Consider the following 17358-nt stretch of genomic DNA (forward strand, 5'->3'; position numbering starts at 1 on the left):
CTCTCTGCCACGTGGAGCATGTCACTCCTCTGCTCGCAGCCTCCGCTGTGTGACCATCTGACTTGGAATAGTAGACTCCCGCCTTGTCTCCAAACCGGGCAGCGCCCCGTGCCGTGCCTCGTCCCTCCACATCAGCCAGACCGGCTTGTTCCTCAAGCTCACCATGCCCCTCATGGACACATTAGAACTTCCACACCTACTCATCTCTAGTGGGACTTTCACAGATCTTCTTGGTTCTGCCTCTTTTACAATAATTTTTACAAGCTTGTTCAATGAAATTTTTTACCTTATTTTCTGCGTGTCCATATTAGAATGTTAGTTCTATAAAGAGCAGGGTACTTGATTCATTACTATAACTGTGCCTGATACATAGAGGCATTCAAAAAATTTTGGAATAAATGAATGTAGTCAAACTCCCTGAAATTACTTACCAAAGAATCATCTATAACATAGGCATTGCATTGGGCTTTTTGTTATTTTTGCTGACTCGGTTATACAAGATTGTACCTAGAATTTAGTTAGCATAAACTCCGTCCCTCTCAGAGTTGATTATCAGAACGCATGATGAATTAAGCAACTATCCCAGTTAAACCTACGTTCCATTCATGGAAAGAAATAAAATGATTCCAATTTACATTAATATTTCCAGGCCACCATGACCATCTAACTGATTTGTCATTGAGAGTAAAAGATAAGTAATTTATTAAAGGCATTTAATAAAAACTTTCTTACCTGTTTATTCTTACTTTTTTGGTTACCAGTAAAATAATTACTGTTGAATTGTTTTGCCTAAGTAATTTTGACAGTGAAATCTGAATGACAACTGGGTCATAATCTTCTCAACCCTAATAGTAACCACACTACCTGTGAAGTCTGGTCCAGGGAGAAAATTGGTTCCTTGCGTCCTACAGTGTGCCCAGTTCTGTGAACATTTCTTGTTTTGTGGATTTACGAGATAAATCTTTTTTGAGGTAAAGCTTGTTAGAATGTTTAGCCAACAGAAGTAAATGTTGAGGTATATATGTGAATATATACGAGATTGAATTATTTCAATCTTATGAAACAGTCATAGTTTTATTTTCATGTTCTGTTTCTGTTTAATGAATTTACCTGTTGAATAAACAGATGACAAACTCGTTCTTCTAGAAGCCCAAATCCAGAAATATTCTTCCTTTAAACCACAAAGTGCTTATTAGGAAACTCCTGCATCAAGAAAATACAGAGTTTCCTGATCATGTTGAGGAAGTTGGATCTTCACACGGCATCTGTTTGGAGTCACAAGAAGGGTGCACAGAAGTCTCATCAGCCATTTAGTCTGCCCCAATAAAGACGTGTTCTTTAAGGAAAGTGAGGTTGTAAAAGTGATCCTTAATTAGGGAAATGGCCTAAAGGAAGTGGGCTGATGGGAAATAAAGGAGCCTTGCAAGGGATCGGCGTCCCAGACACGGGTAACAGACCAGGCAGGGTCTCCCAAATAGCCAGGAATCTGTGTGCGGGAGAGCCGCTACATCAGAGGCTCGGCTGCAGCGACGGATAGGCGTTCTTAATGTGCCCTCTGCCCTGGTGGGGGCAGGCTCAGGACCCAGGGCGGGGCTGTGCCCCCTGGAGGGGACCATCTGTGCGGTTACAAGAACTAAGGCAGCTTTTAGCGGAGGCAGCGGCAGATTCCCGAGACTCGTTAGAATGTACATATGAGCTACAAATGGTCGCATCTCATTCGCTCCACAGTTTTGTATCTTTCTTGATAATTTGCTTTTTAAAGTATGTAATTTGCTTCATAAAAGTTAAAGTCAGTATATTAAAATTCCTTACTAATCAGCGGTTCGTGCCACCATTAAGCATAGATTTCATTTGGGTCACTAGACCAAATCCATTAAAATTGTAGGGGTATGTCCGTTTCAAGTTTTCAAGCAGTTTTTTTCTTTTTCTTCAAGAAGAAAGATCAGATCAAACCACATTTAGAAAAAAGAAGTCAAAATGTGAATGCAAAGCAACAGAAAAAGAGAACTCATTCCTTTGGAGGTTAGAGTTTGCAAAGTGTTGAGACGCAGCTCCCATCGCACATGCCGAGAACCTGCATCTGCTCTGGCCTTATCTTGAGCTGCTTGCGCCGTGGGGAGGTCATTCATTTCTCTGCACCTCACATGTTTCATCTATAAACAAAAGGATGGGGGTAGTTTTTTTCTTCAAGGTTTCTTCACCCTGTACATTTGCAGAACTCCATGAGGATTTAGGTGGCCCCAGAGCCATGCCCAACTGTCTTGATGACAGCAGTAATACTGAGGTGCACGGTAACCCTTCACGGGCCAGTGACAGAGGTGACCCAGGTCCTTCCAGTTGAAGCAACACTGCTTCTCTCCCTGCCTACTCTCCTCCCGGTTGCCAAGTGATGCCTGCTATTTAAGCCTTATTCCTGAAAATGCACAAGTCTTTCTAGCCTTTACTGTAAGAGTGCAAATGCCACGTTGACCTGTTTTGTGTTATTGTGTTCTAGAGATCGTGTCATTGGTTTGATGATGACTGCCTGTGATCTTTGTTCTGTAACAAAACTATGGCCGGTTACAAAATTGACAGCAAATGATATATATGCAGAGTTCTGGGCTGAGGTATGTTTTTGATTTTTATATGAACGTTAAAAATGAGAAAAAGTCTGATGAGAAAGTAAATATATGGGTAAATTAGTAACAGTGTCTTAGTAGCTCAGGTTGCTTGTTACTTCAAAAAACAGTATACTGTCAGTTACATGCAATAGAGGAATTAGCATTTCTACACAGATTTAAGGACACTTATACAGACATACAGCCCATAAGATTGTGGGACCCTAGTGTCACAGGCTGTATATGTCTGGAGTTAGAAATTGGGGACATAATTACCTTGTACCATAAACATACAAGATTCTGTAAATACTCCAGATGGTCAATTCAACGACCAATTAGGAGTTCCACAGAATATGTGGGCTTTTAACTCGTGATACTCCCGACATGTGAGGCAACCATGGAACTTGCTTTCATTAATATCCTCTTCTTGACTGAATTATATCAATTATCAGAAATGTGTGTTTGAGTTCTCATTTTGCTTTCTGAATTGTCCAAGAAGAAGTAAAACACTCTCTTATTAACATGAACCCACCAATACCTAGCCCCCTGCATATTCAAAGATTACTTTAGGGAAACAAATGAAATAAAATGTTTGTGTATCTCATTGGTTTGAAAAAGTAAAGGTAAATTTGGAGGGCCAGGAGTTTGGTCATTGCTAATTCAAACCATTCAGCCTTACCCATATAAAAGAATGGATGTAAAAAGTAAAAACCAGCCAGTCATTCAGTTGATAGCTCAATAGAAAAGATTTATAATGTTAATTTTTTTCACGATGGCAAAGCCAAAACAATGTTTGTTGGGTGAGAACCACAGGCCTGGAGTTGATTATACTCACAGTATTATTTCTCCAGAATGCCTACACATTGTGCATGCAAACTCTTTCATGTTTTTTCTTATTTTATAGTGTGTATCCCAGGATCTAGTTACTATCAGACTTAATTAAAAAGGTTGTTTTAGGTATACATGTCTGAACTGTAATCTCTGACTTTATTATCCGTTAACTTAATTTGCACATGTGTCTAAAAGTAGTAACCTAGAGTACATTCTGTAAGTATCACTGAAAACTGGTCTGAAGCTAGCGTATTGTTTTGCAAATAATTTGATTTAACTAATACAATTCATACTTTCATAATTGTATTTGTATTCTAAAATATGAATCAAAATGTGACAGATATGCTATGTAGATTTCCCTCCTCTCTTTTTTTGCACTGATTAAACAGTCCGCAAAGACTGATTAAGCTCCCAAAGTGCACATGGATGCTGTCTTCAGGGACCTCGCGGTCCATGGGAGGAAGCAGAGGTCATCACTGCGTCTTGCCGGCTCACCTCCCAGATGTCCGCTAGATCCTATCTCTGCCCACCACCCACCCCACTTCCTGCCCCAAGACTTAGCCACCTCGTGCCTGAATCCCTGCAGCATTCTGACCTAGGTCCCTGCCTTTTCCTTTAGACTTAGACTAACAGTCACACAGAGTGTGGTGTTTGATGTCCTGGTGCTGGAGATGGGCATCCTGCTGTAGCACGTGGGATCAAACCCCAGACCAGCTTTGTGACTCCTCTCTGTGCTTTAGTTGTCACATCTGCAGGTTAAGGGTGACTCTAATGTTGTTCCCAGTCTGTCCCTCCATGCTGTTGTGATAGAGACAGAAATCACGAACTTGATCTCCAAAGCCCACTGCTTCACCAGACTATTTCCTCGTCTCAGCCCCTCTGGCTTCCCTGAGTCAAGTCCCTCTCGCGGCCATCTAGGTCAGCTTCTTCCCCGCCCCGTGCCCCCCCCCCCCCCGCCTGCCCTCTGCAGCTTCCTCTGCAAGCCCCACTCTGGGCCAGTACTTCCTGGGACACATACTCTGCAGTACTCCGTTGTTTTTCTGTGTAGCATTGATCCTTATTTGTGAGTACTGTACATAGTCAAATCTTTGATTATTCACAGTCTTTTTACTTACTGGACTTGTAATATCCTTGAGCAAGGGGCCTGGTTAGTTTCACTCACTTAGAACAGGAATGGAAAAAGTTTGAGAACCAAGGAAGTAATATTTAAAGTGATAACACGGGAGCAGAAGCTAGACTCAAGTGCTTCCGTCCTGCAATAGAGCCCTTCGTGGGGGTCCTGTCATCTGTTCTTGGCCTCTGTCCTGCAATAGAGCCCTTCGTGGGGGTCCTGTCATCTGTTCTTGGCCTCTGTCCTGCAATAGAGCCCTTCGTGGGGGTCCTGTCATCTGTTCTTGGCCTCTGTCCTGCAATAGAGCCCTTCGTGGGGGTCCTGTCATCTGTTCTTGGCCTCTGTCCTGCCAGTAGACCCTTCGTGAGGTCCTAATCATTTGTGCTTGGCCTCTGTCCTGCAATAGATCCCTTCGTGGGGATCCTATCATTTGTGCTTGGCCTCTGTCCCACACATAGAGCCCTTCGTGGGGGTCCTCGTCATTTTTCTTGGCCTCTGTCCTGCAGATAGAACTCTTCGTTGGGGTTCTATCGTTTGTGCTTGGCCTCTGTCCTGCACATAAAATCCTTCATGGGGGTTCTCGTCATTTGTTCTTAGCCTCTGTTCTGCCAGTAGAACCATTTGTTGGGGTTGTAGTCATGTGTTCTTGGCCTCTGTCCTGCACATAGATCCCTTCGTGGGGGTTCTAGTCATTTGTTCTTGGCCTCTGTCCCATAGATAGAACCCTTCGTGGGGGTTCTCATCCTTTGTGCTTGGCCTCTCTCCTGCACATAGAACCCTTTTGGGGGGTTCTTGTCATTTGTGCTTGGCCTCTGTCCTGCCGGTAGAACCCTTTGTGGGGGTTCTGGTCATTTGTTCTTGGCTTCTGTCCTGCAATAAAACCCTTTGTGGGGGTTCTTGATGTTTGTGCTTGGCCTCTGTCCTGCAATAGAACCTTTCGTGAGGGTTCTCATCATTTGTTTTGGACCTACATTAGCAAATCTAGGATGTTTTTAGTTCTCCACCTCTGATTTCTGAAAATAAGCATGATTGTAAGGTAATTAAAGTAACTGAATAATGAAGAAATGTGAGGGAATAGTGGTGTAGCAAGGAAAAAGTTGGGGTATGTTAAGAAAGAAGATTTTAAAAATCTTTAACAAATAACTAAAAAGAGGAAGATAATTTTTAAAATCTATAAAATGGGGACAAGAATATCTAACTCCTAGTATTTCATGACGATTAAATAAAATAGTATTTATATGTTACCTATATCCCAAAGCCTGCGAAACAGAAAATCTTTAACAAACATCTGTGACTGTAACCTTTATGGTGATGTGTAGCCAATTATACTGTATCTTTACTAACACATTTCAGCAGACCATTCTTGATATACATTATTTCTCTCTAAAGCCTTGCTTCATCCAGTTCAACACACGTGAAAATTCATTTGAAAAATAAGTGAGAAAAAGGCCTTGAGGTTATTCCATGCTTTGTTCTTGTCATCCCTCCTCACTATTACCTGAATCTCCTCTTATCATAACTTTCACTAACTTCTGCACAATGGAACCGGGAGAGATGCCTGCATTCCTGGTAATTTCATTGAGAAGAACATCAGGATAAAAGCCAAATGATGATACATTAAGTTTTTATTGTTTTGACATTTGTTTGCATCAATAGCCAGAAACATTATCCATTGCGAAGAAAATTAATAAATAAAGGCAACAACTCATTAATACCAAGACTTGATAATGGTTTATAAGTTGAGAAAGCTTGTTTTTTCCCGTTTCTCTTAGGGCGATGAGATGAAAAAGTTGGGAATACAACCTATTCCCATGATGGACAGAGACAAGAAGGACGAGGTCCCACAAGGCCAGGTATGAATTCTGTTGAAAAGTCAAATAATTTCAGGCGATCATAAAATCACACGTGAATTAAAAGTATATGCCACCTTGTAGAACCCAGGACCACTTGAAATCTTCTGCATTTAGATGGAGTTTGGGGATCATAACGCCAGGATTAGGAAATCGTAGTTGGGTTTAAAGAAGCCACAACTACCCGAACCGTCAGCTCTTTCCACCGATGGAATCACAGTAACCAATGGCTTGAAATGGAGGGATAGAGGAGTTTGAATTGTTAATATTTCTAACAAGCAGAAGATCTTTTGTCATTGAATGTGCAAAGGTATTTTTTAGAGAGTAACATAGATTTTGATCAGGCCCACTTTTCCTAACAAATAATGCATAGTGTTTCAGTACATTTTGAGTTTTGTCTTACCATCAGTTGACATTAATTATTATTTTTTCAGGTCTTACCGCATGATTTATGTCAATGTTTTGATGTTTTGACAGCTCTCGTGCCTGTCAGTTTTGCATGTGTGGTGCGATCTATTTCTCAGATTATAGTCTTTTTAAACTACCAATCTTCTAACCCCATTACAGGGAAGTTAGTTATGGACAAATAATTATGGAATTTCGTTTAGAAAACATTTCAGAAAACTCACGGGATGATGGTTTTGGATAAGTTCTCAAGCTTTCCTATTTCACTTAAAGTTCATTTATTCACTATTCATACCAAAGTTGAGGCAAGTCCCCAGTTTTTCAGAGACGTCAGCGTAGAGAAGGGCCGCGTGGTTTTCTCACCCTCGTGGTCCTCGGTTCATAGTGTGTTCGTGTGCTTAGCCGCTACATCCGACGGGGCGCTCACTGTTCTTCCTTGCTGAACACGCACTGACATGCCCAGCCCCACATGCCTGTTCCATGTGGTTCTTGCATTTTAATTTCTTTTTAATACTGTTTGTGGAACTTTCCCATATATTTGCTCACAGAGATCTGTCTTCCCTGTCTGGCATCTTCTTTTCATGTCCTTTTGTAAAGGTCCTGTCTCGTTGTGTGATTATATATATAAAAAAAAGGGGGGGAGGGGGAGAAAGAAAGTCTCTGGAGACCAAGCAAGGCACCAACAGCCAAGGATAGCAAGCCCACGAAACACCTGCACAGATTCCCAAATACTAAGTTGGAGAAGAGGCCACCTGTAGAAGAATAGCAGGGTTGACTCTGAAATGTCTATGGTAGAAAACTAACTTTGACGAGAGACAAGAACAGTGCTTGAATTATAACTTGACTGATCTATAAATGGAATCTCATTGACTGTTGAACTTGGGTTTGGGATGAACCTCTTTTTATGTGTGTTATTTTGTGGACATATTTTAAGGCATTTTTAAATGCACTCTGCAGCAGTATTCATTGAGCCCAAATGTCAGGGAGCAAAATTGGAACATTTAATTTAAAGCTAGGCTTGAGAAACAGAAGCCTCCGCTGAGAAGTTGTTGCTAACCTGCGCTTTTGTGTCTTGTTGTGCGTGGCTCTGCGCGAGGGCAGCTGGGGTTCTACAACGCTGTGGCTATCCCCTGCTACACCACCCTCACCCAGATCTTCCCGCCCACAGAGCCTCTCCTCAAAGCATGCAGGTATGTACCACTGCTCAAGGCTGGGGTGTGATGTAACAAAAGGACGAAGACTCCGTATGGAATTTTCCTCTCCATCAATGTGTGTGCTGTGTCTTATTACAGTAAATGCCATTTCATGGGCTGTGTGTTTGCCTAGGTAACAGGTATATGTTAAGAGTATTCATAAAGTCCTTCATTCACCAAAAAGGAGCAAAAAGGTATCTGGTTTGGGTTTGGATTTTGTCAGGACCCAGGGATCCATGCCCAATGCGTTTTTAAAAAGACAGAACCATAATGTGTGATCGGGACTGCTTGTTGGAACGGGGCTTAGCTTAATCCCACAGTTTATTGTGTAAATGAGGAGGGGGAGCCTTGACTGGGATCTTCTTTCTCTGTGAGTTTTAGTTTCTTCCCAAAAGAAATAGGAGCCCTCTGTCATCCATCCGTCCCAGCTTCTAAATCCTCTGCATCCTTTTCTCATTGCTTTTGAGGGATGCGCTCAGCTAAGAACATTGGAATTTTTTTTAGGATTTTCATGTTACTTTGAAAAGAAGTTCCGTCTGGGGAGGTCAAAGGGCACTGAGCAGAGCAGCCCTGTGTATTGATTTTCTGCAAGAGAACTGGTGTCCCGCTGATTTTTCCAACTGTTTAGCCATGGAGCACCCTTGGGGGTTGGGTGGGCACAGTGGGGGACAGAGGACAGGGGCAGGATTTTAAACAAAACCAAAGCCTTTGGTATACTCCCACTCTCTGCTATTGAAACTCATTTCGCGAGCAAGTTATCGTGAGGAAAACAAAGAAAACCAACAAGGAGGGAGATGTTTTTTCCTATGTAAGTGATGGTTTCTCTTCTCTGCTCTTGGGGAGGTGAACATAACATCCCAGCTGATTTTGTTGAGCCATCACTGACCTTAATCAGCAGTTAGTTCATTAAAATATTGTCTTATTACATAAGGGCTAAGCCATGTGGATAATATGGAGTATGAGCCTGGGACTCATTCCTGATGGAATCGGGTTGGAAAAGTCAGTGCCCCACCAAAGAGAAATGGCAATATCAATCAAAATCCATGTTATTAAAGAAAAAAAAAATCCTAGGTAACAGTAAAAAGTCCTTTCCTATCCAAAAATTATCTGTATTTTCTGTTAAATATCCAGAACCAGCAGAATGAGTGCTTGCTGTCATTATCGAGCATGAGGATGGGGATTCCTCTGTCTCAGCAGCTTTGATGCATTCTTGCTTCATTGACTTGGCTGAACCATATAATCTCTTAAAGCCATTTTAATCTTATTAACACTTAAAAAAAATTCATGTATCATTGGTGTCCAAGGAAACGTGGCAAAATTAGTGTAGGTCTTTTTTCCAGTATATCAAAAATCTCTTTAAGTTCTGGGCAAATAATATGTGGTAATATGGCACAAAAGCTAAAAGTATTCCATTTTTCAGGTTATATTTTAGAGATTTCTTTTGTCTAGAGGTGTCTTTGCATTGTGTGTGCTTTCTATGACTTATGTGTTTGCTAGTGCAAGGTTCCCTTCTGATTTTGGCTTTGTATATAAGAAAGCAAGGTGCAAGGTGGGAAGTGTTGATAAGATCTCTGCCCAGTCAGCCATGTGGGGCGAGGTGGTGGTGGTCACACTGTTCAGGGAGATTAGGATTCCCACAGCATTTGAACAGCAGATTGGGAAAGAGAAAGACCCATGGAGAGGGGACGAGCAGCTGTGTCTGAGACCACAAGTTGCCAGAACGCAAAGATGGCTTTACTGCCAACAAAGAAATTTTCTAACATTGGTACTACATGTAACTTACGGTGACTTTTTATATATGACGCCGTGTCAAAATAAGGCTACTCCCCAGTTCCAGTATGAGGTGGCAGGGACCCCAAGGGGCACTCTGTCTCTGCCCGCAGAGTGGGAGCTCCTGGCTGTCGGTGCTGTGGCCGAACGTTCTTGCCGCCAGCCCCCCTTCCCCCCCATTTACCTCCGTGCTCCTGGCTAGTACACCCTGTGGCTTGTGCCCCTTTCCAGGTCGTCCTTTCTCACTGATTACGAGATGCTATGTCCTGAGCTAGCTCTCCTGTTGCCCCTGTCGTTTGGAGCTCCTGGGACAAGTGGCCCACCTCCCCAGCTTCGCTGGCCACAGGCTCTGCTGCAGAATGTGCTGCAGGACCACGTCAGGGAGACGTGCTGGGACCCTGCCCAGCCACAGCAGGCTGGTCGTTGTCCGCCTCAGAAGGGCACCAGAAGGCCGTCACGCTCGGCTGTACCTCGGGGGGAGGGGGGTGCTTAATGTTTGCGATTGAGCCCGGAAATCCTTTTTAAACACCCTTGTCCCCGCATCTTTTATCCTTAGGAATAACCTCAGCCAGTGGGAGAAGGTGATCCGAGGGGAGGAGAGTGCGGTATGGATCTCGGCCCAGCCAGGGGCCCACGGGCCCTCAGAGAAGTTGCCCGTGAAGATCGAAGACTGACGGCCACTTGATGAGCTGCCCCACCTTGACATGCTCGTCCTGCTTGTTTGACTTCTCTTCCCTTTATTTTCACGGGGGAACCTACACCTGGTAGCTAGGACACAAGCCTCTCAAAGAAGGTAACATCAAGGAAACACGTCAAGCCGATGGCTCCCCATCAGTCTCCTCTGTGACGCGTCAGAGACAGTGATCAACCAGGACCACCCCGTGACCAGAAATCAGCCGTCCGAGGGACTCCATTTGTCTTGTGAACTGGCCTTTTCTAACAGGCGCACGTTCCTGAGGCCTTCGTGGGAACGGACAAGAATTATTCAGAAGGGGGTACTTTTCCATTGTATCTTTCTAGTGAGGGGTTAAAATGGTACTATTATGATGTTGTACTTTGGCTTTAACACCAATGTTGCTTTGATGTTGTTGGTTATAAATAGGAATTTTTACACATTAGTATTGTGAATGTTCGTGTGTGACCTACTCGTAATTAGCGTGAATTGTAGCAGACAGCCTCAGGACGAGTGTCATTGAGGTGACAGTAAGAAGTGTCTTTCTGCAATCAGTGATGGAAAACAGATTCTTGTCTCAGAGCCTCATGAATTAAAAATTAGGTGGATGAAAAGTGTATTCTCTAAGTTTATACTAAAGGGCTTGGGTGGATAGATCTAACACTAAAGGAGGTAGACTTTCTATCCTCTTGAGAAGAGATGCAGATATACATCAGAATAAATCTCAAAATTCCAAGTATCAATTCAAAAAATGTCAAAGAATATTTTTTATTTTTTTCTTCATTGTAGGCAAATTTTCTAAACACTTTGCATAAAGAACGAACAAAAGCAAGGCATATGAATTTTTCTTAACAGACAGGTCTTATGGGATGTCAAATGTGAATTTTCATAGTGATTTCTTTATATTTTCACTTGGTGTCATTGCAAAATTTTAGACGCACCTTCAAAATGAGAGGTTTATTCTACAGATTATTTAATTAAAATACCATACATTTCTCTCAAAATCAAATTAAACCATAAAATTTAAGTCTTGTGTAATTTTACTTTGCTCTGCTGCACCCATCCCCCAATTTGCCCCCTGCTTTGTGCTCCTCGGTCACATTTCCTAAGCACGACAGGAAGTAGGAGAGCGCAGCGCGAGTGCATCGCAGTGCATTCCTGTTCTCTCTCCTCTGCTCCAGTATCAAGCATCTACATCCAGACCTGTAGTCTGAACAGTCTTCTGTATAATTTTTAGTACACCAATACTACTTTACAATATAAGTGTTGTGAAAAAATACACAAAAGTAGTAGTCTGGACCCTTTCCTACAAGGATTATAAGCCAGTCATTTCTGGTGCACATTAGAGCTGTTGAGATTTTTAGCACAATGGCAAGGTCACCTCCAGAGCCGTGGTTAGTCCTGACCTGAAGGAATGAGAGAACTAGAGTCTCAAGAAGTGATCAGCAGATCCATCACAGACAGCTTATCTGCTATTCACTTGGCAGGAAACTGGAATATTATTTCCCTGTGGGCTTCTGAAAGTTGCCATCTTCCCTCCCTGGCACTCCATTTGCTATTGTAATTATACGATATGAGGTAAAATGAAATATCCAGAGAGAAATACCACTGTGGCTAGACATACATGGTACAAAAGTACATATGTATAAGGGATAGAGATGCAAACACACCTATAGAAAGTAAAAATCGGCCTCATTCTTCAAAACCTGCTTTTTTGTGTGTTGGAAAATGTGAGCAGAAAATGTCCTTTTTCATGTTAGTGCATTTATAGAATTGAATTCTAAAATGTTGCATGTTTTTCTGCACTCAGATTTATGAAACTGGCCCACCGAATCGAACTTCAATTCCAAGAGTTAGTAGTCGTGTAGTGGAACTCCACTGAATTCCAAACCCCCGCAAGGGGGTTGGGAGGAGATACCACTGGAGATTGTTTAATTAAAAGGATCCTAAAAGGATGCATGAATTTTGCTTTTTGATACAGAAAAGAGTCCTGAAGGGAGGGAATCTTATGGCTATTTTTGCTTTTTAAGATTGTCTTTCTAAAATTACTACAGAAAATTCTCTTATTTCGATAGAGCCAGATTTCTTATATTATTGACATTCTACTTTGAACAGTTTTCCAAAGAACCGTACATGGGTTTATTGGTTAGTTGATTTCTCTTGAAATATTGTCATAATCAAAGCAAAGTTTGAACAAAGGAAGGACTGTATTCTAACGTGAACTGTTAATATTCTTAAGATCTACTTAGGAATCATACATTTACCTAAAATGGGCCCAAGATGCAGGGATATTTAGTCAATAATCTGCTTTGGGAAAAAATGCCGTTAGGAGTATTTTTATATTGGGGCAGATATACTTAGCAGACAAACTTTTGAGCTCTGTTCTCATCTTTCTCCCACATCTTTTCTTGAAAGGGCAGATGGTTTTTATTACCAAAAGTTTTAACGAGTTTCTCATTAAGGCAGTATTTTATATTGGGCCAAAATTTCCCTGTTCAGTATAAATTTGGTAGCCAGATGTGAGTATATGTAGAATGATTGATTTGTGGAAGTTTTTATTGGTTGTGCTGATTTATAATGGACAAAGTTTTATTGTCAAAGGCAGTTATTCCATTATCTTCCCAGAGACAGTGAATATATTTTTTAACTAGAAATTTTCTTGGAAATGCATGCCAACAACATGAAATATTGAATTTAGGCAGTGGAATAAAACTCTAAAAATTGCAAGCATCTTATAAATTAATAATTGACTTTGATTTAATTAGGAGAACTTAAATGGATGTGGAAAGTAATTCTCAAAAACGGCCCTGTTCCTGGGGCAGGATTGAGACCCACTCCCCAGCTCTCATTATCTCTACGGGGCTCATCAGAAACTGGTCATGGAAGAGAGACCAAGTGGAATTACTTAGCATAGCCGTCTTCGTCCTGGACCCTTCCTCAGTGGGAAGGCATCTGTGCAGATGATACGGTACCACTGGAGGTGACTTGTTCTCACAGCGACACAGAGGGAACTACTTTGAAACTGGATTTGTTCAGTGTAGGTTTCCTCTTCTTAGCATGCTTTTTAGATAGCTTTAGATTTTTTTTTAGTTTTATACAGTCAGTCTCAGTGACTTTGCTTTATTGGTATGTTCAGGCACACTAGATATGTTTGTACATGATACACATAGATGCATAAATCCTTAGCTACCTGGATTTTTTAATAGACTTAGTTTGGATATTATGTTTCTGGTCTTTTATCTCAAAATTAAGGTTTGAGCTTTAATCGGACTAAATTATTCACCATGACTTGGCCTGTGCCTTTATTTTAAATACTGTAATTTTACTTCTTTGTTCCTATATTTATTACTTTGCCTTTCTTGCTTAACTAGAATTAAAAACATTTAAAGGGACATGTCCATGGTTAATTGGATCAAATTGAAAGGATAGGACCATTCTCCCTCATCAGACTTCTATCCTTTATCTGATGTCATTCGCACATACCCTGATGACTACAACCAGTGAACTGTGCAGATGCAGGCTTTTTTGCAAGAACTTCCAAGAACTGTGACACAGTTATGGTGGGTATGATTTTGTTGGGTTTCAGGTACATATGCATGATTTAGATTTTGAAAATCACTTCTAACCTTTATTTCAGACATGTGTTTGCTTTCTACACTTTACTGATTTTATTTAGGGTTTAATTCTTTAAAGACTTATTTAGTCACATTAATGTATCCCTTTTATTGCCTGACTTTAGAATCTCTGTAAAATGTAAATTAACCAAGTATGCTGTCGGTTGTTGTCCCCCCTCCCCCTCCCCTGCTTGTCAGCAGCGCATGGCTGTTCTGTTTTACCTTTGCACAAGTATGTATCCTGATACACATTCTGCCCATTCCTTTAAGCACTTAATCTTACGTTTAAATTAGTGATTCCCAATTGCAGTACTATATATACCCTTTCTGTTTTTTGTCTTTTTTTTTTTGTACTGGATGTTTTGGTTGTCTGAAGCATTAGATGCATTTCTGTGATGGTAAAAATAGCAAAAAGGAGAGAAGTTTCAGTGATGTTCTGGTTCTAAATTAAAGGGGTGGGATGAAGAGAAAGACATTAATGTTTCTCAAGAAACAATACTTCAAATTCAAAGAAACATTACTGTCTTCACTCACGTGCTAAGTTCCCCCCCCTCGACCCCACAGTGGACAGCAGTACCGTTTGCCTCCTGCATAGTCGGACCTCGCTTTACAGCGAGTATGAGCAATTGGTAACTGAACGTGTGCAGACCCAAGTGTGCCTCTGGTGGCGGGGGGTGCGTGGGTCAGTGTCGTCCAAGGACCCGACCTGCAAGTTAAGATCTGAATCCAGTGTGTCAAGTAGAGAAGTCAGTTTACACATGTCAAGTGTCAGCTGATAATTTTGAGGTACTATGTATTTGCAGAAGTATAAATGGAAAGTTTTTATTCCTACTGCAAATGAAGGTTGCAAAGTGTATCATCTGATCCTCCAGCTCACCTGGAATACTGTTAGACCATGGGTGTTGCAGCTTTTGTTTTTCCTTTAGCCACTTGAATAATACCCAGTCCTGGGCCATCTCTCCAACACCCAATGTAAATGCCATAAAGGAGTATTATTTCCCATAGATCTATTGTATGATGTATGCTCTATGCATGCCTTTGGTGTGCACATTGAAAGTTCAACAGATTGATCTGGAGAAGGTATTTCTATACAATGCCCCGACCTATTCACCAGACCCAACCCAGTGACCCATGTGAAAAAATGTGCTTGCCCAAACACTGTGAAAGTTACCAAAATTTATAGATATGTAGCATCTTGAATCTTTCTGAAAAGAAAAGGTGGCTTTCTTTACAAGTCCATAGGAACAAAAGAGATCCTATATCCCTACCTAGTTAAGATACCCACAAGTTTGCTGGCGGTGATCTTGCTGACCCCATACTGCCAAGGTGTAAGATGGGTTATAAGCTGTCCAAAATACAATGCACTTAATAGACCAATTTGCAGAGTTGATGGATCTGTGTCTAAAGTTTTAGTTGGCTCTCTTTTGGAAGGAGAAAGAATTTCAAGTAAATAATATCTGACTTTATTATAGTTGATGAGTTAGCAAACTTAAAACAATTATTTTATATGTATGACATATAAAAATCTTTGTAAAATGCACAAGTGCAATAATTTAAAGAGGTCTTAACTTTGCATTTATAAATTATAAATACTGTACATGTGTGTAATTTTTCATGTATTCATTTGCAGTCTTTGTATTTAAAAGAAACCTTTACCATTATGTTTGTATAATAGAACAGTAATCATTTATTATAACCGAGGCAACTTGTAAATAAATTCATAATTCCAACTGCCAGTATATATGCATATATGGATGTTACACTGCAAAATCTAGCTTTGTTTTACTTACACGCTTAGGGCAGCAAGGAATTTTTTGTCGATATGTAACTATACATACAAAGTATATATATATGTATGATACATGAAATATATGTAGAGATGTTCATAATTTTAATGGATATCCTTTGGTGTGAATAATTGAATACAGAGTTTTTAAAATATCATTTTTCACGTTTATCATTTGCTCTCATTTGCGGGGAAGGTGAGAGATGTTTTGTCTGTTGAGGAGGAGGTACAACGGCGCCGTCAAAGTGTGTCTGCACGCACTCCAGGCCTTGTCCGCGTGGAAGCCCCCGAGTTCACGTTGGCTTGTTGTGGTGTGTCTGCTTCAGCCATTTCCTAGCAGAAAGGATGAGACAACCTACGATGTTAAATTGTGTAACATGATTTATTAACTCCATTGTATAATTTTAAAGGTTCCGAGACTATGTGGGAGAAGCTGGTCTTTTAGAACGAGTGCTTCAGGTTCCAAAGCTAGTGGCTTGGAGTGCTGACTCTAAGACTCCTGAAATAGGTCCCCTGGCCTCCAGGGGCCCCCAGAACCAACCAGATGCACTTGGCCAAGAGCAGGAAGGACTCCAGTTGTATGCATGCTTCTGTGTGTAAGTCTTGGGATTCTCTCTGTTACAGTAAAGAAAACGTTCTGGGTTAAACCTCACATCATCTGTGTTCCACAATAAGTATACTCATGGCTTTATCTTGACAACTCAGCTGAAAGAAATTGTGTTTCTTTGGCTATCCCTGCTTACCATCAGGTGGTAAATATTTAAGACCAAAAAGTTAGAAGTTCATTTGTATCCACAGACCCTCCCTCACCATAAAGGTATCAGAACTAAATTTGGAAATAAACAAAGCAAAAGTTTATTGGAATAAAGAGCTGTTACATTGTTAAATACAAGAGTCCACAGTCTTGTTAAGTGGAAGCACAGACAGCCCCTAAAATGGAATTCTCCTGCACCACCAGCCCTCACTAATGGAATGCCCTCAGAGTGCATAGCTGTATGTGTTGTAGACAGGATTTTTGTTAAAGTACTCATTTCCTGTGAAACTGAATAAAATGTTGACTGTGCTAAAACGAATTTCATGAATTAATATATCCATAAACTTATTTGGCAACTCACGTTGCAGATTGGTACTCTGTAGAGCCGATCTTAACTTGAATCCTTAGTTATGTACACATCTGATTTTTCCATCAACCTTCTGTAACTCGAGAGCTTTGAGGAGAGGAACATTTCCCCATCGTATCTACATCCTAAAGCAAAAGGAACCCTGAAAAGCAATACGTATTAAGCCAACATGCGTTCAGTATGCCCGTTGGGCACTTGATGTGTGGAAGGTGGAAGGAGGGAATTAGGAGCAGAAGGCGGGACACGACATTTCCGTGGGCTTGGAATCGACTGCTTCATCCCCCGGAAGCCTTCACGGCTTTGCCATTATTTCCTGCGCACCAGCTCTGCGATTACTGTCTGCACCGTCATAGTTCCAGAGAGATGGAGCCACACATCTGTATACCTGAAAATCTCACACATTTAAC

General features: G+C 41.2%; 1 protein-coding gene across 9 annotated transcripts in view; it reads left to right on the forward strand.

Annotated features, from left to right (window-relative positions):
• The window catches only part of PDE10A (phosphodiesterase 10A), a 582460-nt gene extending 566483 nt beyond the window's left edge, over positions 1–15977 (forward strand). For all 9 annotated transcript variants that reach the window (XM_027601960.2, XM_027601968.2, XM_027601965.2 and 6 more), the window contains 4 exons: positions 2495–2606; positions 6312–6392; positions 7896–7984; positions 10314–15977. In XM_027601960.2, the coding sequence (XP_027457761.1) occupies positions 2495–2606; positions 6312–6392; positions 7896–7984; positions 10314–10431 (400 nt within the window). In that variant the 3' untranslated portion in view covers positions 10432–15977. The remainder of the gene's footprint in view (positions 1–2494; positions 2607–6311; positions 6393–7895; positions 7985–10313) is intronic.
• The last annotated feature ends 1381 nt before the right edge of the window (positions 15978–17358 follow it).

The sequence above is a fragment of the Zalophus californianus genome, chromosome 7, assembly GCF_009762305.2.
Source record: "Zalophus californianus isolate mZalCal1 chromosome 7, mZalCal1.pri.v2, whole genome shotgun sequence".
In the NCBI taxonomy this organism is placed as follows: domain Eukaryota; kingdom Metazoa; phylum Chordata; class Mammalia; order Carnivora; family Otariidae; genus Zalophus; species Zalophus californianus.